Source organism: Leptonychotes weddellii, chromosome 5 (genome assembly GCF_054177405.1).
Source record: "Leptonychotes weddellii isolate Sample4059 chromosome 5, ASM5417740v2, whole genome shotgun sequence".
NCBI classification, from domain to species: Eukaryota; Metazoa; Chordata; class Mammalia; order Carnivora; family Phocidae; genus Leptonychotes; species Leptonychotes weddellii.
In genome coordinates this window covers 15184021-15212017 of record NC_138373.1, presented here as the reverse complement: position 1 = coordinate 15212017, position 27997 = coordinate 15184021, and the positions used below count along the sequence as shown (strand labels likewise).

At 47.6% G+C, this 27997-nt stretch overlaps 3 protein-coding genes across 6 annotated transcripts; 1 reads left to right on the top strand and 2 right to left on the bottom strand.

Moving 5' to 3' along the window:
- The first annotated feature begins 1057 nt into the window (after positions 1 to 1057).
- Positions 1058 to 12492, top strand: ZNF771 (zinc finger protein 771). 4 transcript variants are annotated; one of them, XM_031033177.2, is made up of 3 exons: positions 1058 to 1148; positions 1805 to 1952; positions 8396 to 12492. In XM_031033177.2, the coding sequence occupies exons 2-3, from the start codon at positions 1812 to 1814 to the stop codon at positions 9206 to 9208; spliced, it is 954 nt and encodes a 317-aa protein (XP_030889037.1). In that variant the 5' UTR covers positions 1058 to 1148; positions 1805 to 1811; the 3' UTR covers positions 9209 to 12492. The 4 variants fall into 4 exon arrangements, with proteins under 4 accessions (XP_030889037.1, XP_006738042.1, XP_030889038.1 ...); XM_006737979.3 differs by lacking the exon at positions 1058 to 1148 and adding an exon at positions 1318 to 1448; XM_031033178.2 differs by lacking the exon at positions 1058 to 1148 and adding an exon at positions 1415 to 1555.
- Positions 11392 to 14458, bottom strand: DCTPP1 (dCTP pyrophosphatase 1). Its single transcript, XM_006737978.3, has 3 exons — positions 14296 to 14458; positions 13455 to 13565; positions 11392 to 11885 (listed from the first exon to the last, which is right to left on the bottom strand). Exons 1-3 carry the CDS (start codon positions 14394 to 14396, stop codon positions 11585 to 11587), a joined length of 513 nt encoding a protein of 170 aa, XP_006738041.2. The 5' UTR covers positions 14397 to 14458; the 3' UTR covers positions 11392 to 11584.
- Positions 14459 to 22664: 8206 nt separating this feature from the next.
- On the bottom strand, positions 22665 to 24940 carry SEPHS2 (selenophosphate synthetase 2). Its single transcript, XM_006752407.3, has one exon. It carries the CDS (start codon positions 24775 to 24777, stop codon positions 23428 to 23430), a length of 1350 nt encoding a protein of 449 aa, XP_006752470.2. The 5' UTR covers positions 24778 to 24940; the 3' UTR covers positions 22665 to 23427.
- Between the last annotated feature and the right edge of the window lie 3057 nt (positions 24941 to 27997).

Genomic DNA, 27997 nt, shown 5'->3' with positions numbered 1-27997 from the left:
TGCCACCAATTTCCTCATGTAATTTCATTTCTGAAAGATAATTTGGTGCAATAGAAAGAGCATGAGCTTTGGAATCTGCTATTTACCAGCTTTGTGACTTTGAGCAAATTACTTAAGTTCTCTAAGCTTGGTTCGTTTGTCAGAGGGAGACAATATCATTGATCCCCACAGGACTGTTATAAAGAGACACAGGGATCACAAGCACTTGCTGAATGTTATTTCTATTTCCTTTCTGAATCTTAGGTGCCCCATTCATAAAATGGGAGAATTGGCTATCTTTTTCTTTCTAAGATATATTTTTTAAAGATTTTATTTATTTATTTGACAGAGAGAGACACAGCGAGAGAGGGAACACAAGCAGGGGGGAGTGGGAGAGGGAGAAGCAGGCTTCCCGCTGAGCAGGGAGCCCGATGCGGGGCTGGATCCCAGGAGCCGAAGGCAGACGCTTAACGACTGAGCCACCCAGGCGCCCATGGGTATCTTTTTCAAGAGAAGTGGGAAATACAGATCCTTATACAAAATATCCCAATTTTAAAATGTGAGAAATTAAAATGTGTAAAAGGCCTCTATTTCTTAAAACTAATTTTTAAAAGTAAAAATGCCCCGAGGGCCAAACAAGATACTTCTGTGGACTGGATTTGAGCTACTGGATTTGGGCTACTGATTTTCCACTTAGGCTATTGGTTGTCAGGGATGCTATGACAACCCTTACTGTATAACTTGGGCAAATCAGTTTTATCGCCCTCCAGTTCAATTAGCTCATCCGTAAAACGGACCCATTCTTGCGCGGATCAAAGATCAGGTGTGTAAAACGCTTAGCATAACGCTGGCGCACAGTAGGCACAGCACACAGTGAGTGGCAGCGGTAGCTCTGCTGGCTGTCGATTTGGGAAGTACGCATTCAAAAAGGGCAAGACATCCCAGAGACAAGGAGACTGGGAAGGCGACGCCTGGAAAGGAGAAAAAATGGGAGAGGAAAAAAAGAGGGAAGGGAAGAGGTGAGCAGGCAACAGGGTCCGCCCTCCAGGCGGGGCGCCAGCGAGAGGCCCAGGCCGGGGCGGGAGCGCACGTGGCCTATTTTGGGCGGAGCGGACGCGCCTGGTCGCAGCGGAGACCTCCGAGGCGGCCACAGGAGACGAGCCTTGAAGGTAGGTTACAGCTGGTCTGCGAGGACCTTGGACGCCGGGATGGGGCGGCCCGGGGGTCCCTGGGAGTTGGGGTACAGCCGAAGGCGCCAGATCTGGGCTCGCCACCCTCCCGGGGCAGTTCTGGCCGGACGCCTGGGTCCTCTGGGCCCCTCCCCCTCGGGGGCGGGGTTAGGCGATCTGACCAATGAGCGGCCATTCGCGAGGCCCCGCCCCGCCCCGCCCCCGGAGCCGCGGCCTCGCAGAGTGCCCAACCGCCCGGCGCCCTGGCCAGGGGCTGTGCGAGCTCCGAAGCTGCGACTGGTGAGTGCGCAGCCCCCCAGGGTCTCCGCCCGGATCCCGCCCCCAGCCCGTGCCCTAGAGCTCTGGACCGCTGGCCCGGGCGCCGGGGAGTGACTCAGCGCGAGGAGGTTGGCGACTTGCTGGGGCTGGAGATTCGAACTGTTCAGGGCCTTGAATGCCGGGATGAGTGCAGAGAACGAGTGTCTTCGGAGCTGGTCCTGGGACCTGGGGCCGGGCTGGGGTGGAGGGAAGAGGGCAGTGCAGGGCGGGAGAAGCCAAGGCTCCTCCGCCTTGCTGGGGTCAGGGCCATGGGGCGGGGAGGCGGGGGGTGGAGGGGGGTGCGAGTCCTGAGCTTTTGACACAGCGCCTCGCCCTAGGACCAAGATGCCTGGTGAACAGCAGACAGAGGAGGAGGAAGAGGAAGAGATGCAAGAGGAGATGGTGCTGCTGGTGAAGGGTGAGGAAGATGAGGGTGAGGAGAAGTATGAGGTGGTGAAACTCAAGATCCCCATGGACAACAAGGAGGTACGTGTCCCACACCAGGGGGCTTGGTTACCCTCAAATCTGGTCATGTCCAGCCTTCCTCAGACAAACCAGCGATCCGGCCCCTACTTTCCTTTGAGTCTTAGACGTAGAATCTCAGGGTTGGTGGCCCATCCTTCTGCCCTACTGCCATCATACAGATGTTAACCTACTGCGCCAGCTGTCTTTGGTTTCCCATGGAGCTTGATGTCTAGCGGGATTGGACTGACAAGTAACCAAGCAGCTACAATCCTGTGTGATGGGTGCAGGCACAGGAGGCGTGGAAGCCCGGGTCTGGGAACTGCACGCTTCGGGGTGGGGGGAGGGGTGGTTAGGTAGGCAACAGCAACAGCTGACTCTGAGTAGCATTTGCTATGCACCAGACACTGTTCTAAGTCCTGCAAATCTGGAACGGAGGTAGTATTTCTTCCATTTTACAAGTGAGGAAACTGGACAGTTTGGTGACTGGCCCAAGGCCTTAAAGTTAGTAAAGGGATGACTTAGCTGAGACCAGTGGGGATCTGAGATTTAGAAGGAACGGCCGGATTCATTGCTCAGGGAGGTGGGTGGGGCACTGGGAGAAGTGAAGGCAGGTGGTTCAGCCATGCTGTAGCCTGGATGAGAGTAAGGTGGTTGGCAGGCTGGGTGGGACCTCTCCTCTGGGTTTTATCCTGAGGGTTTTGAAGGTTTAAAGAGAGGACTTTTAAGGAGATCCGAATAGGAGTTAGAATTCCCTCTGGGAGATCCTAAGTGCCACCAGGTATGTTTCCACTTCCCAGAACCTTTTAGGACTCTCACCCCCAGCCAGAGGAGCCCTGAATCCTATTTGGAGGACTTCTGTTGGGCGGGGTTTCTGGGCCCAGGCTCCCTCTGATTTCTTCCTGCAAGGGGCCAGTTCTCTGGGAAAGACAGTTCTGCTGCCCCCTAGTGGGTGTGTTGGGCCCTAGGGGGAGGGGGCTGGCTGCTTTGGCAACCGGTTCCAGTCAAAATAACTGTCTAGTTCCGTTTTCCTCAGGCCTCCTTGGTCTGTCATCCTAGCACAGCCTGCCTCTTCTGGCTCTGTGGATCCCCTGATCTCCACCTTTGGCCTACAAGTTAAGAACCCAGACTCCAGGGGCGCGTGGCTGGCTCGGTAGAGCATGTGACTCTTGATCTTGTGGTTGTGGGTTTGAGCCCCAGAGTACTTAAAAAAATAAAATCTTAAAACAAACAAAAAAAAAAGAACCCAGACTCCAGAGCTTAGGTGGACTTCCAGCTCTATCACCTTCCAGCTGTGTGACCTTGGGTAAGTTTCTTAACCTCTTTGTGGCTCAGTTTCCTCTTTGTAAAAGGGAAATCATAACAGCATCTACTTCTTAAGGTTGTGAGGACTAAATGAGTTAGTACTGAAAAGAGTTAGAACTGTGTCTGGTGCATAATAAACACTATGTAAATATTTGCTGCTGATAGTCCTTCTTCTCCCTACGGTTCAGGACCTTGCACTAGGACATCCTTCTGGAGATTTTCAACTCCTTTTTATCAAAGAACTTTCTGGGCTGAACCCCGGGGCTGGGAGTGAACAAGGACACCAACCTGGAGGCCTAGACAGAGGACTGAGGGCAGACAACTCAAGGCAATGGGGAAGGCTTCATGGAGGTGACTTTTGACTTGGTGCTTGAGATGCAGTGGTGATCTGGCAAATGGAGGAGAAAGGGCATCCCAGGAGGAGAAATAGCAAATGCAGAGGCTCAGAGGAGATGAGGCCAGAGAAGTCGGGGTAGCCAGAGAGTAAAATGGCATTGGAATCCAGCATAGGAATTTAGAGCCTCAAATCAGAGGAGGGACATGACTGGATTTTCTATTTAGAAGAATCATTGGCTGCTATGGGGAGACCAGGCCAGGGAAGGCTGATAGCCTGCTCTAAGGTTGTGACAGCAGTGGAGAAAAGATGGAGAGAAGGGGATATTTGGGAACCCCGACTGGACTGGCTGGAGGTAAGGATGAGGAGGTGGAGAGCGGGCATGTCTAGTCATCAAAGGTATGTAGGGCTAGAGTCTAAATGGTACCACGTAGCGGTGAAAAGCATTGGTTCAAATCCTAATTCTACCATTTACCAGCTTGGCCTCGGCTTTTTCATCGGCAAAGAGGGGTAATGAAAGTTAAGGTCCTCGAATGCCAGCCTGAGAAGTATCATCTGGGTTACTGGGTCTGGGGGAGGAGGCTGGAATTGAGGATTGCACACAGACACCCTTTGAACATTTAGCACTGTGCCCACAACATAGCTCATTAATTTGCTGTGTGGTCTCCCTGAGACTCAGTTTCTAAAAATGGTGATCTCGAAAGCTCTTTCCAATGCTGACATTCTGTGACTCCTTGCTATCACCCAGTCCCGTGGCCAGTTGTTGTCCAGAATAGACCTGAATTATGCGCATTCGGGCCGGAGTATCCTCTCACTGCCTGTCAAAATCTAGTCTATCTTGAATGAGTAGAAAATATTTTCTCAGAGGGCTCTATACACATCCAATTCTGTCTCTCTTTGTTTAAACCCTTGAGTGGTTTCCTGTTTCCTTCAGGATAAAGTCTCAGCTCCTAAGCCTGGCATTCAAAGCTACTCACCATCCGACCTCACATCTTGGCTTATCTCTAATCACTCAGTACCCATCCCATGCCCTGACTTCAAACACACCCAACCCTTTCTCATCTCTAAGACTTTGCCCATGTGGTCTTTCAGCCTGTAAAGCCCTCTTCACCTTTTCCACCTGCTTTCTCCAGGAGTAGCTCTTCTCTCTTCTAGATCAGGTTTCTTCACTTTTGACATGCATACAAATCACCTGGTATCTTGTTAAAATGAAGATTTTGATTCTGCAGGTCTGGGGTCGGCCTTGAGATTCTGCATTTCTAGCAAGTTCCTAGTGATGCTGATGTTGCTGATCTGTGGACCACAATTCCTGTAGCTAGGAGCAAGAGAATAGGGTTGTTATTTTATACTTTGTACCAAAAAAGGGAGATCCTGACTGCTAAAAGAGCCTAGGGGAGGGAGACAAGCTGTGTAGGTGATCTCCCAACTTGCCAATGACAGAGAATTGCATCATGGCTAAGAGAATGGGTATTTTGGACAAGGACGGACTCTCAGTTCCAACCCTGGCTCTGCCATTGATGAGCTGTAGGGCCTTGGGTAATCACTTTACTGCTGAGTCTTATTTCCTTGTTCAAAAATGGAGCAGATAGTACCACAAAAGAAAGGGTTGTGAGAGTTTAAAACAAGAACATGGGTGAAAAGCACTTAGCACAGTTCCCGGCACATAGTGAATCCTCAATGAATGGTAGCTGTTGTTCTTAATTTAGGAAAGTAATGGCTAGGGGGAACAGACGTGTTTGCCCTGATTTAAAAAAACAAAACCTAAGCAGGAAGACAAAATCACAAACTTCAAATACTTGGATTTTCCTGTTATGATATTACATTGATTGTATACTCACAGTACCTCGTTATAGTACAAATACCGTTCTAATATTTAAGTCTACTAGCTGTAGATTTAAGACGTAGAAAGGCCTTTAATGATCTCCTAGCCTGGTATTTGCCAAGCTTCAGTGACATGTATGTTGCCCACCTGTTGTGCTCATTTATTTACTGCTTTTCTTCAGATAGATTCACATCGTTTTACTAAATAAACCTGCCTTCATCTACACGATATTGATGGAACTGTGGGTTTCATGTGATCTATTGTTTTTCTAATGTCCATGAAAATAAATACATAATGATTATAATAAGATAGTTTTCCTGCATAACACCTAGAGTCCTCTTGCATCTTGTGGTGTGCATGCTTCAAGTCGGGAAATTCTTATCTCACCTAGCCTACCTCGCCTTCCTTGGGACACTGAGGCAGGGGAAGGGAGTGACTTGCCTGGGGTCTTAATGAGCTAGACCCTGGCTCAGTTGGTAGAACATGCGACTCCTGATCGCATGTATTTGAGGGTCACGTGTTTGAGCCTCACGTTGAGATTACTAAAAAAATATATATATATTCTTCCTGGGGCATCCAAGGCCCCTTGTCCTGAAGCTGGAGATACTAAGGCTACTCGTGTGAAGAATTCCTTTCTCATAAGTCAGTGAACCCAGCATAAGGAAGCCCTCAGTCTCATCAAAGTCATCTTACAGAAGGGTGCCAGAGAAAAATGGGCCAGAAAAATGTAAATATAATGAGAAAAATTCTCTCCACAATGGCTGACGTGTTGAAATAAAGCCAATAGATGTCAAAACCAGGGCAAGATTGGAAAGTATTACCTTGAATTCATACTGAGCCAAACCTGCTGTGGGGAGTTTCTTGATTTAAAGTATCAAGTTGTATTTTAACCTTGAATCCCCCTTGGAGAGCACCAGGGACTTGGAGTCCAGCCTCTGTCACATCTTGGCTATTCTAGTGTGGGGAAGTAAGTGTAGCCTACTGGGAAAGGGTGAGTGCTCTAGAGTCAGTCCCGACTCCCCCTGGCTTTGTGAATATAATCTCAATGAGCCTCTGTTTTCCCAATTCAAAAGATAACACCCGATTCAAGGGGGTGACACGAAGCTTTAATACGGTAATGTACATAAAATAGCACTGTCAAAGCCTTACAGTGTAATGTTATCACCGTTATCACTATAAATACTGTTTAAAGCAGAGTTCCCATGGCTGGTCACTAATTTCCCAAACTGCCTTGTTTTCCAGTTTCTGAGTTGGTTACCGAAAAGCTGCCTTTTTATAAAGGATCTTGAAGGACTTGAAGTTGCCTTCCTTGCAACTTCAGAAAGAAAAGAGCCTTACTATTCCTTGTCACTCCCCTCTCTTAACAGTTTCCTTATCTATAAAATGAGAATAGTAATAACTACTTTGTGGAGATTGAATGTGGGGAGAAGCTAACACTGTCTTGTCCTTAATATGTGCCAGGTATTTCATTTGGTCTTGAATTAATGTGCCTGTCTGGTTCACGGTAGGTGTTCAATATATCACTTTTGCTAGGATGAGCATTCTCTTTTCTAAGAAGAGAGCAACGTGCCCCCAGTATTCCTCTTCACTCTGCTGTTAGTACAAAATGTTTTCTCTTCCCCTGCCTCTTACAAAACATTTCTTTTCTTTTTTGGATTTTATCTCTAGAGGCTCAGACCTCATGAAACCAGCTCATTTTCAAAATTTTCCATTTCAGGCCTTGCTTCACAACTTAAAAAATGATAGGTGCTTGCTCTGAAAAGTTTATTAAAGACTCTGGACTCGGTCCCGGCCTGGCTTCTAAGACACCATGCCCTCCTGGCTCTCCTGCCTCATTAACTGCTCCTGCTCAGTCTTTGCTGGCTGCCCATCTTGTTGCCTCAGGTTCTCTCTGCCCATTACTGGGGTGATCTCATCCGGACTCAGCTTTAAAAACCATTGATAGGCTGACAGCTTCCCAATTAACATCTCCAAGCATAGGCCTCTTTCTGCTCCAGATGTGTCCAGGAAAACTGCAGATATGCTCCAAAACAAATTTCACTTACCACCTTGCTTCTCCCACTGCCCTCATCTCTGCAGACGGCCACTCTACCTTTGCAGTGGCCGAACTCAAAATCCTTGGAGTCCTTTTGACTCCTCTCTTTCATTACACCGCCTATCCAATCTATTATCCAATCTGTTGTCTCAAACTGCAAAATATATCCAGAAGCAGACCACCTTCACTTTCCACCTGTCACCTGGGTCTGAGCCACTTCTCTTCAGAGATGGCGGCAGTACAAGTAGCCTCCTCACTGGGCTCCTGCTTCTGCCTTCTCCCCTCCTTTCTGTTCTCAACTCCAGCAACCCGAGGGTGACTTAAAACGAGTCCGATCTGTTCAGGTCCCTGCTCCAAACCATCTGACATCTCTATTGCTTCCCCATCTCATTCATATTACTTGGCCCTAAGCTAAGAGATCCCCTCCAAGACCACCCCATCCATCACTCTATCCCTCAAGCATTCTGCTTTAGGCACTTTTTCATGCCATTCCTGGAACTCAACAGGCAAACTCCCCGCAGGGCCTTGCTGGTCCCTCTGTAGCCTGCTCTCTCACCTCCTTTAAGTCTTTGCTCCCGTTATATCAGTAAGATTTCTCAGCAATCCTATTTAAATGTGCAGCACCCACTCCCTGCCCCAATACCAGCACTCTTTATCCATTTTTCCTGAAGCAGTTTTTTTTTTTTTTTTAATTTAAGGTTGAATCCCCAGTGCCTAAGCAGAGTCCGGCACATTGTACGCGTTCAATAAATATGTCGAATTAACGAATTGCTAGAATGACACTAGGCCTTGTGATACATGCGTTAACATACTATCTCATTTAAAGCGCACAACCGCCCCGAGGCGGGCACCGCCGCTTTTTCTATTTTACAACGGGAAACTGAGAGGCTGCAGCTTGCGGACACCCCGGCCTCCGGCTCCCGCGCCCGGCTGTCAGGGCTGACGTGTCCCCCCTCCCCCTCTCCCCGCAGGTCCCGAGCGAGGCGCCAGCGCCGTCGGCCGACCCGGCGCGCCCACACGCGTGCCCGGACTGCGGCCGCGCCTTCGCGCGCCGCTCCACGCTGGCCAAGCACGCACGCACGCACACGGGCGAGCGGCCCTTCGCGTGCACCGAGTGCGGCCGGCGCTTCTCGCAGAAGTCGGCGCTGACCAAACACGGCCGCACGCACACGGGCGAGCGGCCCTACGAGTGCCCCGAGTGCGACAAGCGCTTCTCGGCCGCCTCGAACCTGCGGCAGCACCGGCGGCGCCACACCGGCGAGAAGCCGTACGCATGCGCGCACTGCGGCCGCCGCTTCGCGCAGAGCTCCAACTACGCGCAGCACCTGCGCGTGCACACGGGCGAGAAGCCGTACGCGTGCCCGGACTGCGGACGCGCCTTCGGCGGCAGCTCGTGCCTGGCGCGCCACCGACGCACGCACACGGGCGAAAGGCCGTACGCATGCGCCGACTGCGGCACGCGCTTCGCGCAGAGTTCGGCGCTGGCCAAGCACCGGCGCGTACACACGGGCGAGAAGCCGCACCGCTGCGCCGTGTGCGGCCGCCGCTTCGGCCACCGCTCCAACCTGGCGGAGCATGCGCGCACGCACACGGGCGAGCGGCCCTACCCGTGCGCGGAGTGCGGCCGGCGCTTCCGTCTCAGTTCGCACTTCATCCGCCACCGTCGCGCGCACATGCGGCGCCGTCTCTACATCTGCGCCGGCTGCGGCCGGGACTTCAAGCTACCCCCTGGCGCCACGGCCGCCACTGCCACCGAGCGCTGCCCAGAGTGCGAGGGCAGCTGAGCCGCCGTTCTTGTCGCCGCGGGGTTGCGAGCGTCCGGCTTGTGGGGGGAGTGGGGGCGGACACGCCGGGACCCCCGACCTGGGGCCGCATTAACCAGGACCTCCCTGGCTCACCACCAGGGGCTGGGAAAGGGTGGGATGGCAGGCCTGGCTGCCTTGGAACTGGGAGGCAGGGAGAATCCCCTCACTGGGAACCCTGGAAACAGTGCCCACTCCCCGCTCACTACAACCCCTTGACCCGTGTTAGTGAATAAAGTATTATATCCTCGCCCCTCCTGTGCCTGTGAGTGAGGCGGCGGGGGGAAGGAGGAAAGTTGGCGTCTTACCCAGGCTTAAGAGACTTGAATTAGGGAGCCAAGTGGGGCAATAGGCCCAAAGGGGTTCCCTGAACTGGCTTTTTATGTGTGGGGGCAGTCCTCATAACTTCAGGTCTGGAAGGGTCCACAAATACAGCATATTCTGGTCAGGCAGCCGCTGCATTGTTCAGTGAGCAGGCATGAACTTCCTTCTAGGAGAGATGGGCTGACTTCATTTCTTAACTTGGATGCCAGCGTGCGGTGTCAGGAAGGCACAGGATGAGGAGCAGGACAGGAATTGAAGGGGTGGCAATTCTTACACCCCAATCTGGACACGTTGAGTGTGAGGTAAACGCAGAGGAGTCAGAGAGGTGACTGGAAATAATAGCTTGGGGATTCCAGGTCTGGAGTGCATGATACCCCTTCTAGAAGAGGGTACCCAAGGAAAGTCTGTGAAAGAACAGCCAGAGCTGGAAAGAAAACAGAAGCGTCCTGTCTGGGAAATCTAAAGGAAAGTGTTTCATGGAGGGAGTGGTCACTCTGTTAGATGCTGTATCTGTAGCTCAGGGAAAGTGGTGAGAGGAGGAGTGGGGGTGAAAGCCATCCTTGAGTGGGTGAGAGCATAAATAGGAGAATGAGGAAGCCTAGTGGATGGATGTAGACAACCCATTTTAAGAGGCTTGGCTGTGAAAAGCAAGAGGGAAATGGCTGGAGGTTTGTTTGGTGAGTAGGGAAGAAACTTGATTATGCGTTATATATGCTGGTGGCAGAGCTGATAGAAAGGAAGAGAAGTTGGTTATGTAGAAGAGAGGGGAGGTAACTCATGGAGAGGACATACGATAAGAGACCAGTAAGGATAAGGTTCCTGCTGTCACTAGTAGGGAGAGGAAAGGTGGGTTTGGGAATACAAAGCTGAAGCAGTTCTAATCGGCAGTGTTTTCCCTGGCAAGTAAGAGGTCACTGGTTAAGAGGGAGTGAGGTCATTAGTAAAAGGAATGAGACCAGTAAAGAGGAATGCCTCATTTTACTGATGTGGAATTAGGCTCATGGGGGCAGCAAAAGTAGTTCGGAGGGTTTTCCCCGGCATTACTCCGCACTGTGAGGGAGGTAGGCCGTGGGTATCCCCGAAAGGGAAGTGATGTGCCTGAGGTCACACAAGGGGTAAATCATACCCAACACTATAGGTGCAAGTGGCAATTGGCCTTGGGAGGACAGGGGAGGAGGTAAGGGGCCCTCTCCAAGATGAGAGGAATCTCTCTGTTCTCCACGTCTGACACTTGACCCTAATTTGTGATGAGGGCCCAGGGAGAGGAGCATTAGGCTCTCACAGGGTTGGGGTCCTGATGGACAAAGATGGGCTTTAGGCCCAGGACCCTCTTAACTGTTGACATTTCCTGCTCTGGGCCCCTGACAGTTTTGAGTTGAATAAGCAAACAGATAACTGCAAACTTAGAAAGTCCCTCCTATATGCCAGGCACTGTCCTAAGCACTCTACTTAAAAACAACTTAAACCTTACAACCCTATAAGGTAGATACCATTATTTTAATTTTAGATGAGGAAACCAAGGCACAGAAAGATTTAAGTAATTTGATGAACGTCATCCAGCTCGTAATTATCAAAGATGGCATTTGAATCCAGATAGCCTGGCTCCAGAATCTGGGCCCTTAACCAATGCTACATATAGCCTCCAGTCCCCTTTAGAGGCCCAGAAGGGCTAAGGGAATTGACATCAAACAGGGATCTTGCCAGAAATCCACTCTCTCTGCCCTGTAGGTGGGAGGTATACTAGAGAAACATGGCAGCTGGGCTCAGAGGCATCCCTGGTGCCCTTCTCCAGTACCTGCTGAGATAGAGCCTCCCCAGTCCCTCCAGGAAGAATCTAGAAGTTGCTAACCAAAACTTTTATTGAGAGAAAAATACCAGGAGGCTGTCTTCTGGAGGTTCTTGGGCCTCAGACCTTACGAAGTAGGGCCCCCAGGCCCCTGATCTGTTAGGAAAAGACTAGAACAAAGTTCCACGGCCAGGCCACTCTCTGCTTCTCAGATGCCATGCTGAGTTGCAAGTCCTGTGCCCGTGTTTCTAGGTTGAGGCCTGGCCTGTGGACTCACAGTCAAGGTCTGCAGGCCCCACAGCTTGGTCTTCAGAGGTGGCCCCATGGGGCAAGTCTGTATACTTGAGGGCAGAGCCGCGGGACAGATGTGCTGGGTAGCGCCGGCAGTTGAGGTCCATCTTGGAGAGCACCGCTTGGGGCAGATCCACATGGCAGCGGGCTGCTAACGCTACCAGGTAGATGAGGACGTCACTAAGCTCTTCTTGAAGGGCTGCCCGTTCCCTGGGGGGCCAGGCTTGGGGGCCAGGCTCCTCATCAGGCTTCCACTGACTGGGGGCAGAACACACAGATGCTAGCTAAGACAATGGGCTCCACCTCTCTTAGGAGAACCCCAGTCCTTGCAACAACGCACTCCCATGTCTTAGGAAGTTCCTTCAAGGACAACTCAACCCACCTGGGCCCCAGGCAGAGTCAGGGTGGGGAAGAGACCCCAGCAGATGATTCATCCAGACCTCTGTGTCCCAACCTGAGCCAAGGACTGGCCAAGAGAACATTTCACTTGTTAAGACCCAATTCTACTTCTCTCCAGCCCCAGCCACTGCGACTCCAGACTAATCCCCAGACTTGGACCACTGGGAAAGCTTTTGCTAACTCACCTTCTACTCTTGCCCAGTACCATCTTTTAAACCTACAAATTACATTTTGTCCCTCCGCTGCTAAAATTTCCCCAAATGTACTTGGAATAAGATCCAAACTCCTGGATTTTGGGCACCTGGGTGGCTCAGTCGTTAAGCATCTGCCTTCGGCTCGGGTCATGATCCCAGGGTCCTTCCCTGCGGGAAGCCTGCTTCTCCCTCTCCCGCTCCCCCTGCTTGTGTTCCCTCTCTCGCTGTGTCTCTCTGTCAAATAAATAAAATCTTTTTTAAAAATAAAATTAGTTTATTTATTGTTACTCTCCTTGTACTGTGAAGGCAAGAACCATGTCTTTTTTTTTTTTTTTCCAAAGATACTATTTTTAAGTCATCTCTACACCCAATGAGGGGCTCGAACTCACAACCCTGGGATCAAGAGTTGCTCCCACTGACTGGGCCAGCCAGGAGCCCCAGGAACCTATCGTGTTCAAGGCTTCATTCTAGAAGCCCTAGCACATAGCTGATGCTCATATATCTGTAATGAATGAATGGCTTGCCCTCACACTTATCTCTGTGCTCTCATTTCTCCATCCCCAAAGTGACTGCCTTGGTTTAGGCCTACCTTACCACCTCTTGCCTGATCTGTATCAGCCTCCTCATAGGTCTCCCCTGCCCCAATTCTCTTGCTGACCCAATCCACCCTGCAGAAAGGGATCTTTCTACCACTCAAATCTGGTCAGGTCTTCTGTCCAAACTCCATCACTTCCTAACTCCAGCTCTGTCACTCTGGGTTCATATTGCCACCCCTCTATTCCACAGCCCCATCACTCGTTCTGTAGGTATCTACTGCCTTTCGTGCACCAGGCACATGGGACACGGCAGACAACAAAACAGATACAAAATCCTTGCTCTCCCTTGAAAAGCTTACCCTGAAGAAGTCTCAGAATCTCCCTAAATTTAACTTGCCCTTTCCCACTTCACTGCCTTTGCAAATGATTCTCAAGGCTGGAATGCCACTGGGAGGTAGGTCTTCTAAAGAACACCCTCCTTTCCACCCCAGAGGCTGCCACCATCCCTTATGACCTGGGCCTGCCTTGCTGTTTTCACACCTTTCTTTCCCAGAAGACTGGGATGCCCCAAGAGGGCAGGGACAGGTGAGTCCTCTCTATCCCCAGGTACAGAATCCAGCATGGATAGTTAATGATCAGATAAATGTTCCCCTCCCCCATAACACACAGACTGTTCCAAGAAGGCTTCATCTACTCACAAGAGCTCCGCCAACTCCCCGACTTCCCCCACCAAGGCCAGCAGGAGGTTCCGAGGCTGGTGGAACTGGCCCCAGTCTCGTTCAGCAGCAAACTCCGCATGGAGGCGGCGGCTGAAATAGAAGAAAAGTGTGGAAGTCCTGGTTCCAGGGTTAGAGAACACAAGAGAAGACACAGCCCAGGCAGGCATCTCAGTGATATGCAATGGGGGCATAAATATCAGGGGTTCGGCAACGAATTCCTTGGATGGCCTTAAGCAAATCATTTCTTCTCTTTGGGACTTGGAACCCTCGTCTATAAAGTGGGTGCGCCCTACACAGACCCTCAACTCTATGGAACACTAACAATACCCTCTTTTCCATTATTCCACCTCCTGCTGCTGCTTCTGCAGTTTCCTCCACCTGAGGAAGAGTCCTCTCTCTGCATATCGAAATCCTACCGATTTTACAAAAGTGCAGCTCCAGGGACACTTCCCCCTAAGAAGCCCTCCTTGATTTCCTCCAGCAAAAATAATATCACCCACCTCTCAGCACTGCATTTGCCCCGTCCTACCACCCACTCCTGGAGGGCAGGGGCCGGGCAGAAGCAGCATCAGAAGTAGCAGCCCAATTTCCCCGAGGCTGGTTCTGGTATTACTCACCGGGCGTCACCATTTCCCCTGCCTTTGGTGGGCATCACTAAGCCCATTTTGCAGATAAGGAGGTTAGATGACTTGCCCGAGATCAGCCAGCCGAGCGGGGACCCCAGCATAGCTGCTAGCCTTCTTCCAGACCACGTGGAGGACCCACCCCAGTAGGAGGGAGAAAGGGGGCGACCTCCCCAGGCCGGGCAGGGACGGCTTACATGTCCTCGAGCGTGGGCTCCGGGCTGAAGCTGAAGGGGCCGGCAGCAGCAGTGCCGTCTCCCCCCGTGTCCCCACGCGCGTCCCCATTCGCCCGAGACATGCCGCCCACCACGCAGCAGTCGGGATGCCCTGAACAACACCGCGCCAAGCTCGGAACCCGCCTCCAAGGCCCCTGACCAATCACAGGCGATCACGACTACTTCCCGGGGCGGAGCCGCAGGAAAGACCAATTACTTCTGTGGACTTTACTGCAGCCCGCCCTTTACCCCGCGGCGTCGGATTCTTCAGTCTTGGACGATAGCATCTTAAAGGTATAGAGACCAGATTCGACCGCGAAGAGACAATGGACAGAGGGCGAGGAGGGTGCAGGCGCGTCGCTTCTCTTGTGGGCGCCAGATGGCGCCAAAGAGAAATGACGGAGCAGGGGAGGGGATGGGGCGCTCCGTGGAAAACCCCAGAAAGGGAGGGTTTAAGCAAGAAAGGGAACTTTATTATAATGATACAAGAATGTCTCCAGGATATAGGAACTAGGGTAACCGTTCTAAGCATTTTACATATTTAATCCTCACACCAACCCTATGAGGTAGGTAATATCGTCATCCCCATTTTACAGGTAAGGAAACAGAGAGATTGAGTAATTTAACTCAACGGCTGATAAGGTGGTAGTCAGGTTTCAGTTCTAGGCAATTTGGTTTCAGAGTCTGTTTTTTTAACCCCTACCCTATATTGCCTCAAATGATGATAAGTACAATGGAAAAAAAAAATTATTTAAACACTTTGAAAAGTGGGGGCAACGTTAGATTGCATGATCCAGGGAAGATGGGGTAAGCATTGTTGGTTAGCAGCTCAACTGCCTTTTCCCCTCCTGCATTCTTGCATAACCGTGATTTTATTCTGGTGTTCACCCTCCTCTACTTGATTGATCATGCGGCCCCATTGCCCTGGCCTGATCAGTTTATGGGTGAGTATATGGCCTAGTTCTTGACAATGAGAAGTTAGGAAGTCTGTTGGAGACTTCTGGGAAAGATTCTCAGTTCTTTTGTTAAAAGATCACAGGATGTTTCTACCTTTAGATGTTAGTATGTGAAGAAATCTTTGTGTGGAGGGCTAGCCCACAAACTGGCAGATAGGAAGATAGGAAGGACCTGGATCCTTGGTAACATTGTTGGGACACTTATTTCCCAGAAAGGTCCTAATTTAAGACTCTGGTTATATAAGAAAATAAATCCCTTTATTGGTTAAACCCCTTTAGTTGGGTTTTCTGTTACTTGTCTTTGAGAAAGTGACATTTAATCTGAGCAAAAATCAAGGGGAATAGAGCTCTAGGTAGAGGGATCACCAGTGCTTAAAGCAGGAAAGTCTTGGCATGTTCTAAAGACAAAAAGAATTCCAGTGTGGCAGGAATATGGTGAGCAAGGGGGAGAGTGGTTGGATGTGGTATTAGGGAAGTGACAAGAGGCAAGATCAGATTGATCAACCATGGATTTTATTTTATATTTTATTTTATTTTGGATTTTAAGTATTATGGAAACCCTTTGGAGGGCTTTGGCAGGGAAGTTTTATGATCATATTTTGTATTTATGAGCCCTCTGGCTGCCATATTAAGAATGAGGGCAAGGGTAGAAGCAGGGAAATGAGTTACTGCAGTTGCCCAAGGAAAAGATGATGTTGACTCTGGGCCAGATTGATGGTGAGTGAAGATGGAGAGAAGTGGATGTATTGGGGAGATATTTTTGGAGTTAGATCTATAGGCTTTGTTGATTTTGAATTAGAGGTATGGGAGAAAGGATAGAGTGAAGTATGTCTTACAGATTTTGAATGTTGAGCAACATGGTGGATGGTGGTGACTTATACGGGGATGAGGAAAGCGAGGTGCAGGATTGAACACACATGGCATCAGGAGTTTGGTTTAGAACAAAGCTAATTGAAGCTACATATCAATTCGGTGGATTTATGAGACTAAGGTTTAGAAGAGAGATCAGGGCTACAGATTCATATTTGGTAGTCTCAGTCATTAGACAGTACTTAAAGTCATAGACTTGGAGAAGAATGACTACTACAGGAATCTAGATAGACAAGACTAAGATTTGGGGTACTCCAACATTTAGCAGTTGAGCAAAAGAGAAGAGACAGGTGAGATAACAGGAAAATCGAGAGTGTGGTGTTATAGAGGCTGAGGAGGAAAGTGTTCCAAAATGAGTGGACATCTGATTTGGATGCTGCTGAGCTGCAGGGTAAGAAGAGAGCACAGAAGTTGCTGCTGGATTAGGCAACATGGAAGTTGGATATGGGATTTGGGAGAAAAGAGGGAGTCCTGGGTAACTCCTGGGTTTCTGGCTTGGGTGAATGGATGGATAATTTTGTCATTTGCTGAAAAGAGGACACAGAAGTTGGGGTGGAAGGGAAGATAATGAATTCAGTTCGGGGCCTGTTGAGTCTAAGATGGCTCTAGAACATCTAGATGATGTCCAGTAGGCAGGTGGACATACAGGTCTGAAGTTCAGAACACTGAGCTGCCTATGGATCTGGGAACTGAAAGTACCTTCCATAGCACCTACCCCGATGTTTGCTAAGCTTCTCCAGACAAGAATCCAAAGTCTTTTACTGGAATGTAAAACACAGCTTTCTCAGGAGTCCTCTGCATCTCAGATTTTTGAAGAGTCAGGGACCAGGACTTCTAGAGCTCACAGGTCAGATGGTCCTTGGTGATTGACAGGAAGGAGGAGACACTCTTTGTGGGACTGCCTCTGCCCTCCTCCTAGGAGCTCCTGACTGAGCTTGTAAGGCTTTTGCCAAGCATCCTGCAGAACATCCCAGTTCTTTGCTCCATTGCATTGTCCTTGGAAGACCAAGCAAACCCAGCTCCAGCACAGCACAGGGTTGGAGGGGTGGGGAAGGCCCTCATGCGGGAGAGGGAACAGACCTGAACATATAATTGGCCCCATGATCTGGACCCTTCATCCAGACTCTTTCTGTACCCTCTGCCCCACATCCATTCACTTTTCTCCATTCTCCTCAGACACATCTTAGCAACCCGACCTCCCTGCTTTAGTCAGGGCCTCAAAGTGCTTGGTCTTGGCTTTTGGTTCACATTTGTGATTAGCCTTTACGAGCCTATCCCTTTAGGGACTGGGTGCCCTAGTCTTTTCGACCAAAGGTGTTTTCCCAGTGTAGGCTAATAAATATTTAATGACAGGATGGGCAGGCTGGGACAAGTAAACATGAGCATGCACACACTGTCCTTCTGTTATGCAAGAGTTTGGCTGGCATCACCACTGGACCCACCCATGTGCAACTGATCCCAGTATGGCTTTTGGAAAACACTGGAGTGGAAGAGGTGGCAACGATTGGAGAACAAAGTAACAGGGACCCATAAACTGGGTGGGTGGTGTTGGGGTAGGGAACCTGGGCTGCTAAGATCCTAGAGATAATAGAGGATGATGGCAAACTAAGAATCAGATGACTGGGAACCCAAACACCAATGCCCTTGGGGAGATTGTTTCTTTTCTCTGAGCCATGATTTCCCTATCTATGTAATGGGGCTCTGGCCTAGGCAGTCTCCAAGGACCCTTCATGTGTGTGCTGGGAAGGCCGGGACAATGTGTATTTTGTTTGTATCACAGTGCTGTTCTTACTGGAGGTAGAGCCATTGACCTTGTTGGTTTTGAACTGAGGGATGGCAGAAATGATGCTACTATAATTAAAAGTATTTGTTACTTATTAAGTTTTTCAGGGGGAGTCATGACAAAGGTTTTGAGAAATCTCCAGGCTAGCCCATTCAGGCTGGGGAGTCCCCAGCACCTTTAGAAGCCCTTCCTAGGGCGCCTGGCTGGCTTAGTCAGTAGAGCATGTGACATGTGACTCCTGATCTCAGGGTCATGAGTTCAAGCCCCACATTGGGTGTAGAGCTTACTTAACAAAGAGAGAGAGAGAAGTCCTTCCCCAGTCTATGTATCCAGACTTATTCCCCTACACCCATGCTTAAATCCAGCCAGATGATCCCCACTCTCCCTAATTTTGCTCATATCTGGAATGCCCATTCCCCCTTCTCTGCATATCCAAACCTAAATTCTACTCATTCTGCAGAGCCCTGCTTCAAAGCCACCTCCTCTGGGAAGCCTTCCTAAACTTCCTCCAAAATGGAAATAATTTGACCTCCTATAGCACTTAATCCACTCTAATCCATATGTCACTTACCATTCTTCGTCTTGATTTTGGGGTGATGGGTGTCCCTGTTCTAGATCTCCTTTTAGACTGAGTCTCCTAGAGAACAGAAGCAGTGTCAGGCTTTTGTTTCCCCAGGGCCTGGTACTTGATTAGATCTAATAAATACTAATTTATAGGACCATGTCTCATGGGATTCTCTCCATGACTTCCCTGCTGTAGGTGGGTATGGCTGTGTCTATTTTACAGATGAAGAAACTGAGGCCCAGGGACTTATCTGAGATCACCCAGAAAGGTGAATGTTGAAGCTCACCAGTACCCCTCAATGCTCCTCATCAAGTGAAAGAAATCTCCCTACCCCCACAAGGGAGTAAAAGAGGCAACTCAATATTTTTGGTATGAGCTGAGGTCACCGTGCTACTGCGTTTTCTTCTGTCCTTCCGTCCTGTCTCTTCATCTTCTTTCTCTTCCTCTATCTTCAACTTCCTCTCCTTTTTCTTTTCTGCATTTGGCTTCCTTTTCCTTTTCTTTCTCTTTTCGTCCATCACCTTCCTTTCCTCTATTTGTGATTCTGCTCTGATTTCTACCCAAGGCCGTGTCCCCTCCACCACCTGCTGCCTCTCTTTTGCTGCCCAGCTCCTCCCCAAGGAAAAGATGGATGCCTATCTTGCTCTCAACCCCTAACCCTTTCTAGGTTAACTAAGAGGATGCAGGCCAGGGACGCATCCCATCGTTTTCCTCCCCTTTTGTACTGCCCACTCCAACCAGTTAGAGAGCTGTGTATGTGGACAAACAAAACCAAGGCCTGAATTTCTTCTTCAAAGCCTTGTCTTAAGAGATTGGTGATACCAGCCTCCACCGCTAGGAGACACCAAGAGCAAGGAAAGTGTGGACATAGAAGGTGCTAGGGTCCCCAGCGTTTATCCTACTCACTCACTCATTTATTCAATATATTCTGAGCACTAACTACGGATCAGACAGTGTTCTAGGTACTGGGGATACAGAACATCTCCTGCCATCTTGGAGCTCACATCCTAGCAGAAAGGGACACTTAGAAGGTAAACTAACACATTCTCAAGATAATTATAGATTAGGGTTAGAGCTATGAAGCCAATAAATGAGGTAGGTGATGAGTTGGGGAGTCGGTAGGTATTGGCTGATGTCAGAGAAGGTTTTTATGAGGTTTAATTTGAGCTGAGACAGGATTGAGGGCGAGCCTGCCAGGTAGGGAGCCTGAGGTGAGGCTCCAGACAGAGGGAACTGCAAGTACAAAGGACCTCGATTTGTTTGGAGCTCCACAGGAAGGCTAATGAGCTAGAGTTTAGTGAGAGAGGGAGGGCAAGTGCCATGAAATGAGGTTGGAGATATGTAGCAGGGATTGTATGGAAAGTGATTTAAGAGCTTTGAGTAGGAGAAAAGCTGATTGAATTTTTAAAAATGATTGATTGTTGTAGTTAGATAGTATTTACATTACAACTATGTAAATGTTCATTGCTGAATGCTATATATGATTACATTTCATTTGTCACACAAGGTTTTATTTTTTGTTGGAGTTGATAACTGCCTCATTTTTTTTCATTTGCTAGTTTTCTATATAATTATCACTAATTCTTTTTACATCTTCCATTAACCTTCCAATATAATTTTTCACAAAATCAAATGTATCAGTACTCAAATAGGTCCATTTTCCTTTTTCTGGGAGCCTTTGGGCTCCTCTTCCTGAGTGATGTGCCTGTTCCAGGCTGCTCGCTCTCTAGGCCTGCTGTAGAGCTGTTATCTTGAAACCTCCCTTCACCTTCTCCTGTGCTGGCTTGGGTTTCCTGAACCCCATGTTTTCCTCTTTCCCAGTTTGCCCCCTTATTTTCCTAGAGCACATCTTCCAGTAGTTTCTTGAGAAAGAGTGCATGGGATGAAACCACTTTGATACTTTGCATGTCTAAAAATATATTTTTTTATACTTTTACTTCCAGCCTTGGAATGTGCTTGTTTGTAAAATGTGGCTAGGTATAGAATTACACAGAGAAAATCATTTACCCTCAGGATTTTGAAGGCGTTACTTCATTGTCTTTTAGCTTCCAATTCCCTGTTGAGAAGTCTGATACCATTCTGATTGCCAGACCTTTCTACATGCTCTTCCCCTCCCCCCAGAAGGTTTGAGGAGAGCATAATGATTAGAAGTATGGACTCTGGGGGCATCTGGCTGGCTCAGTCAGTGGAGCATGCAACTCTTGATCTTGCCGTTGTAAATTTGAGCCCCACACTGGGTGTAGAGATTACTTAAAAATAAAATCTAAAAAAAAATAATAATAATAATAATAATGGACTCTGGATTCACACTGCCTAGCAGTTAGCCTGCGCAACTTTGGACAGATTTCTTAATCTCTTTGCACCTCAGCTTCCTCATTTGCAAAATGGGGTTGTTGGCAGTTCAAATGACTTAATATATATAAAACACTTCTCTTTATCGCTGGTATTTTAAAATTTAATAAAATTAGTGTAGGTCATTTTTCATTCACTATGCTGGGAAGTCAAGAAATGTGTGGTATTTACAACTTTTTAAATTTTAGACAACTTTCTCGTATCATTTCATGTATGTTTTTTCTTCCGTTTACTTTATTACCTCTTTTTGGAGTTCCTCCTAGATGTTGAACCTCCAGGCTTACCTCTAATTTCCATAATTTTTTTCTTCTAGTGTGCATCTTTTTGTTGTTCTACTTTCTGATAAATTTCATCTTCTAAGTATTCTAATGAATTTAAAAAACTTTAGCTATATTTTATATTCTAAATGCTTTGTTCTCATTACCTTTTTATGAACCCTTTTATCTTCTTTACCTCTGCTTTCTTTTTTTTTTTTCTTCTGCTCCCTGTTTTGTCTCTTTACTGAGTTTTTTGTTTCTTTGACTTCTTTTCAAGTTAGAGGCTCACCTCAAATGTCTGGTGACCCTTGACCGCTTATATCTAAGAATGAGGCATTGAAAAGAATGTGCTTGAAACTTTTCAACTGGGAGGCTTCCTGGTACAGGGATTTTCACTAGGGGCTCCCTAAATGTTTATAGGTCTTTTTCCTGGGCACATTTTTTTTCTCCAGAGGAGCAAAGGTGGTATAAGCTTCCTGGACTGTGTTTTTAATAGTTAAGGGGAGGAAGCGCCTGTGTGGCTCAGTTGGTTAAGCGACTGCCTTCGGCTCAGGTCATGATCCTGGAGTCCCGGGATCGAGTCCCGCATCGGGCTCCCTGCTTGGCAGGGAGTCTGCTTTTCCCTCTGACCCTCCTCCTTTCATGCTCTCTGTCTCTCATTCTCTCTCTCTCTCTCTCAAATAAATAAATAAAATCTTTTAAAAAAAAAAAAGTTAAGGGGAGGAAGGGGGCTGGGGCAATCTCTTTCAGTCTTTATTTATTTATTTTTTTAATATTTTATTTATTTATTTGACAGAGAGAGACACAGCGAGAGAGGGAACACAAGCAGGGGGAGTGGGAGAGAGAGAAGCAGGCTTCCCGCAGAGCAGGGAGCCCGATGTGGGGCTCGATCCCAGGACCCCGGGATCATGACCTGAGCCGAAGGCAGATGCTTAACGACTGAGCCACCCAGGCGCCCCTCAGCCTTTATTCTTGTTTTTGTTCAGGCCCCCTGTCCTTTACTGTGGTATCCCCAACTTTGCAGTATTTTTAAAATTAATTTTCCAGGAAGTAAACCTCCCTTTACCTACAGAGGTGAGAGGCAGTCATCTGGCTATGTGACGTGGGGGAGAGATTTGTGAACTTCAAAGATCTAATTATAATTTCCCTGTTGTATAGAAGCTTTCAAACAGTATCTGTTTTTATCCCCACGCTTGACCCCTTAGTACCTCCAGAGCACATTGCCTTGCTTCCTGTTAGTATTCTCCAACTCGGAAGGCATTTACTTTGGCTTCCTCTATTCTTAGTTACCCTTCTTCCACCTACTTTCAATCTTCCAAGAAGTGTTAACCCCTTTCTTTTGCTATTTCCTCTCCCACCAGCTAGTCCTTGGGGTTTATGCCTGTTTTGAGTCCTCTGCTACCAATGCAGGGGGAAGGCGCAAACCTAAATCTAGGTGTTAAATCCTCTGGTCCAGAATCTGGGAAAACATTCTCACTCTCCACTTGCCAGACTCTAAATGTATCAATTGGTTCATTTTATGACTGTAAAAGATTCAGAATTCCAAGAATCCAAACATTAGCCAGAAGAATTTTCCCACAAAGTCCTTTTTATTTATTTCACTAGAAATTACTCTTTATTGATTAAATCACCAGGAATTTTCAGCACAAGATTGAACATCTTAATGACCACCAAGGTTTGGGCTCTGGGGCTTGTTCTGCCTCTCCCAGTCCTTAAAGGGGTTTAGAGAGAGAGACGTCATTAACAGAGACCAAATCAGATGGTTGCAGGTCCTCCTTTCCCAGTCATTGGACAAGCTGCTCAATTCTTGTCCAGAGCAGGAAAGAGCCAGTACTTCAGAAAAATCTAATAAAGAATTTGACAATGCATGTAAGATCTCTCTTAACAATTTAGATTTACCAACAGTATTGGTCCAAACTTACTTGCTTCTGATCTAAATCATTTTGCAATTTACTTTTTTTTGGTGTGTAGGTAATTCTAATAAATAACCTCACTCCCTGTGCAGACAACCCAGTGCCAAGAAAAAAATCCCTCAAACCAGATTAGCCTCATCTTGCTCTTGGAAAGAAGTAACCTCTTGGAAAGAGGTTTTTCTGCTCCTTTTCCACATACGAGATGAACAAACCTCCCCCTGAAGTCCAAAATGTTACTTCTGGCCTTGGAATGTGCAGCTTGTGATGGGCTGATTCAAATCACCTCGAAAGGGCCACTGGAACTACTATGCAGTGCAGACAGCCTTCTTTGGAAATTTCTTCTTAAAATAAAGTTCTGAGAATCGCTAATGATTGTGTACAGAGGCTCTAAGGTCCAAACAACTTCTGCTATTCCATCTCACGAGCTAGGCTCAGAGGAGGCACTGGAATTGTCAGGAGCAAGAGCAGCAGCAGTGGCCCCACGAGGTAGGACCTCAATAACTCGAGGCTTGTCAATGATCCGGGCTGTCCGGTTTCCCTTTTCCACAATACCGACGATCCATGCTTGGTGACCCTCTCCATACTTGGAAGATTTGATTTCAGAACAAAAGCGAGCTGCCTGTTCTCTTGGCAGACAAATCAGTAATCCCCCAGAAGTTTCCGCTGAGGTTCCCTGAAGGAGCCCAAAGCGCCCACTGGCCTTGCTGATGGCAGCCATCTTGGCAATAATTGGCAGATTATGAATGACAAAGGACACCTCGTTTCTTTGTTGTTTTGCAAGGTTCTGAGAGTGTCCTAGGATGCCAAAGCCTGTGATATCTGTGGCTGCGTGTGCATTAAATGTGTGCATTAATCCAGCAGCAGTTCTGTTTAGGGTAGCCATGTTGAACATGGCTTCCTGATAAGCCAGCTCTACTTCTTCTCTGGAGACCACCATATTTATTTTATTCCATCTCTCGGGATTATCCAGCCATTGGTGGGCATTGACAGCAACTTGGGTTCCTAAGGGTTTGGTTAACACGAGCACATCCCCAACAACTGCGCTGTCGGGCATGATGAATTCATTTGGCTGACATACCACAGTGGCAACCCCACCGACGATAATCCAAGGGTTTACCACCGTTTGTCCCCCAGTCACTGCAGTCCCTCCTTCCTCAGCGGCATCACGAAAGCCTTTGACCATGAGTGGTGTTATCTTTTCTCGCTCCTCCTCAGTCATACTCTGGCTGACGCTGAGTAACATCAACATGTTGTCACATTCAGTAATGCCCATGGCGTAGAGGTCACTCAGCACGTTGGCACACGCTATGCGCCCCATCATGTAGGGATCTTCCACCAAGGGGTAAAAGAAGTCCGTGGTCTGCACCAGTGACAGGCCCCCGTGCCTCAGGGGTATGACGCAGGAGTCCATCCCAATGCCCAGGGCTGGAAAGGTGGCGTTGGGTTCGGCCCCGGCCGGCAGGCCGCCTTCCTGGGCCGCCTCTTCATGGCCTCCGACCAGGCCCAGGCCCAGGCCCAGCGGGGGCCGCACGTCTGGCCGCGTCAGTCCCGCCAGGAGTTTGAGCAGCGTCTCCTGGGGGACCTTGCAGCCTCAGCCCTTCATGCCGGAGAAGCCGGTCAGCCGCCAGCTCGGGCTGAGGCCCAGCGCCTGGGGCTCGAAGGGCCGGTAGCTCGAGAAGCCCCGGCCAAGAGACAAGCCCGCGGAGCCCGAGCCTTCCGCCGCCGCCACCACCTCGCCGCCGGCGACCGTCACCGCGGCTTCCGCCATCGCGCCTGCCGGGCAGGGAGGGAAAAGAGGAGAGGCGAGCTCCCTTCTATTTTCTACTCCAGTTACTACGGACTAACAGATAACACGGCAGAGATTCTCCCCGGCGCCACTCGCGCCCCGGACTCACTGCGCCCCGCGCGCTCCTGGCCTTCCTGGGGGAAGAGCCGCCGGCCTCCCCTACTTATAGTCCTAGTGATTGACAGCCGTGCCATCCAATGACGACTTCGCTACCGAGAGGCGGGCTTCCTTTCGTCTAAAAGATAAATTACAAATCAACCAGCCGCTTGAGAAATTGGTCCCGGCGAGGTTACGCGGGAGTGCCATGGTTCGCTCCTCTAGTTGTAATTTAAACGATCTCTAGGGAGCGGCTGGCGGAACTTTGCGCCCGCAGAGGCAATTTAGCAAGTGCAGCATTTTCGAAGACGAGGAGTATCGGTCACATGGCAGATCTCATGCAGGTCAGAATTGTCCTAGGGTCATTTGACAGCGCTCGTGACCAATCCAGGATAGGAAAATAGCCCAGGGAAAAATTCGGAAAGAATAATGAGAAATTAGATATTAAATTACTACCATTAAGCAAAAAAACCGTAGCATCAAAATAATGAAATGTTAAAATGGGCTTCAAAGAATTTTAAGGCTCAGGGGAGCCTAGCTGGCGGGAGAGCATGCGACCCTTGATCTCGGTATCGTGAGTTACAGCCCCACATTGGGGGCAGAGACTACATTTAAAGAATAAGATCTCAAAGTCTTTTAAGACTCTTAAGTCCACCACTGTGTGAGTCACTTTCCCTCTCCCGGAATCAGTTGACTCATCTGGACAACAAAGTGGCTTATCTTGTTCTGTTCTAAAGTTTCTATGTATCTTTAAGTTATTATGTAAGAGTATCTGTGATGTATCCATTAAGAGCAATTTGCCAATATCTATTAAGAATATAACTGCACATAAAAAAAAAAAAGAATATAACTGCACATAATACCTTTGACTCAGCAGTTCCAATTCTAGGACATCCTACAGATGTACTCAGAGCTGTGAGTGGGAAATGATAGAGTTGTTTTATTTTGTTTTGTTTTTTTCCTGTGCTGTTTGTAATATCGACATAGTGGAAACAACTTAAATGTTTATCAATTGTGATGAAGATAAATCGTGGTACATTTATATGATAGACTACCCAAGCAACTCTAAAACAGAATGAGAAAACATTGATGTAATTATATTGATAATAGTTACAAGCCTAAGAGGCACAGTTCTAAATGCTTTAGTATATTAACTTAGTTCTTACAAAAACCTTTGAGTTAGGATTCTTTCCACATTTTACAGGTAAGGAATATACTGCACAGAGAGATTAAATGACCTACTCAAGGTCATAGCCAGTTTAGAATGGAGCTGGATATGAATCCAAGCAATCTGTTCCAAAGACCACCAGGTTATATTGCCTGTGATGTTTGTTAAGAGAAACAAGCAAACTTCAGAGCAATATTTATAGAATACTATTATTTGTTGTAAAAGGGGGGGAAATATATTCAATGGCATATTTCTGGGAGGAGAATCACCATAAACCGGTGAATTGATTGCCTCTGGGGAGGGAATGAGGTGGTTGGGGATGGGAGATTCTTCATTGTATTGTCTTTTTGTTCCTTTAACATTTGGAACTTAAACATTTTTTTAAATATTTGAGTGTATTACATACTTAAAAGAAAAAAAAAAGAACAACCTGCCTATGGGACTATAAATTGGTGCAACCATTTTGTAAAAGAGTTTGGCCTTAACTGATTAAATCAAACATGCACAAATTCATGCATTTCACCCATAGGTGGAACTCCCCAGCAATTCTACCCATAAAACATGCCCTAGAGAAACTCTTGCAAAGGTGCCTCAGGAGACACGTGCAAGAATGTAGGAGCTCTGGAGATTGATTACACGACAACGTGAAGGTACTTAACACTACTGAACTATACACTTAAAAAAGGTAAGATGGTAAATTTTATGTTATGTGTATTTTACTACAATTAAAAGTATAAAAACACAGGAGATACTTATAGCTCTTATAGTAAGTCATTACATTTGGTTTTATTATTAAGGCATGGAGTAAATTGGAAGAAACTCGAACGTTAAAATTAGACTGAGTTGCAGTCTTGGCTCTCCTAATGACCTTGGGCAAATTGTCTAACCTCTAGGACCCCTTTTCACTACCTATAAAATAGTCCTTTCACCTGAAGATAATGACAGAAACCAGACGGAGTGTTTATGAGAATTAAATTTTAAAAATGTGTGTGAAGCTCCTAACACAGTTCCTGGCTGATGATAAGCTGTTCATTTTAACTACTGTTAATGTGGATGTAGGGGCTGGAATTTAAATTCACAAAAGTTGTAACATCTTGGAAATTTTTTTTATAAAAACAAGTCCATTTGTCTTCCTAAAGAAAAAGAAGACTGTAATGCCAGGACACTGGAAACAACCTGTGTGTCTGTTAACAGGGAATGCATAAACGAATCACGGTATAACTACACAATGGAATATTGTTTATCTGTGAAAATGAATGATAGGTCTAGGCATCATCAATAAGAGTAATCTCAAAAACAAAATGTTGGGAACAAGAAGCCAGTTGCAGAAGAATCCATAAACTAAGATGCCATTTATATAGAGTTCACCAGGCAAATCAATATAATATATTGATAAGAGATGCAAAATGACAAAAAATGTTTTTAAAAATAAGAGAGTGGATGATTAACAAAATTTGGCATAGGGATTACTTCTGGGGAAGGGGGCCTAGGGGACCCGGACTACGTTAAGTTCTGTTCCTTGGGCGGGGTTATAGTTACATGATGTTCTTTAAACCATACACATCTATTTTCCCACGCTTGTTTTGTAAGCTGTATGTTAACATTAAAAAAAAAAAGAAAATGTGCTGTATTTTAGAATTAAAAATACTGAAGGTAACTGAGGGTTGCTGGAGTGGAGGGGGGGTGGGAGGGATGGGGTGGCTGGGTGATGGACATTGGAGAGGGTATGTGCTACGGTGAGTGCTGTGAATTGTGTAAGACTGATAATTGATGAATCACAGACCTGTACCCCTGAAACAAATAATACATTATATGTTAATAAAAAAATAAAAATACTAAAGGGAACATGAAATAATGAAAAAGCAAGAGATGTGGAAGCAAAAGACCTCTGGATATTGTCTGACCTTTGGGTTTGCTGTCAGTGAGCTGTCTGCCCTT

What these genes read in the sequence shown, in the direction of transcription:
- ZNF771 (XM_006737979.3), top strand. Translation starts at nt 1,333, where the DNA reads ATGAGCGGCCATTCGCGAGGCCCCGCCCCGCCCCGCCCCCGGAGCCGC. An exon ending in GAGCTCCGAAGCTGCGACTG is followed by an intron (nt 1,449 to 1,804) that starts GTGAGTGCGCAG and finishes GCCTCGCCCTAG; the next exon opens with GACCAAGATGCCTGGTGAAC. An exon ending in TCCCCATGGACAACAAGGAG is followed by an intron (nt 1,953 to 8,395) that starts GTACGTGTCCCA and finishes CTCTCCCCGCAG; the next exon opens with GTCCCGAGCGAGGCGCCAGC.
- DCTPP1 (XM_006737978.3), bottom strand. Translation starts at nt 14,396, where the DNA reads ATGTCTCGGGCGAATGGGGACGCGCGTGGGGACACGGGGGGAGACGGC. An exon ending in GAGCCCACGCTCGAGGACAT is followed by an intron (nt 13,566 to 14,295) that starts GTAAGCCGTCCC and finishes CTTCTATTTCAG; the next exon opens with CCGCCGCCTCCATGCGGAGT. An exon ending in GGGGAGTTGGCGGAGCTCTT is followed by an intron (nt 11,886 to 13,454) that starts GTGAGTAGATGA and finishes TTCTGCCCCCAG; the next exon opens with TCAGTGGAAGCCTGATGAGG.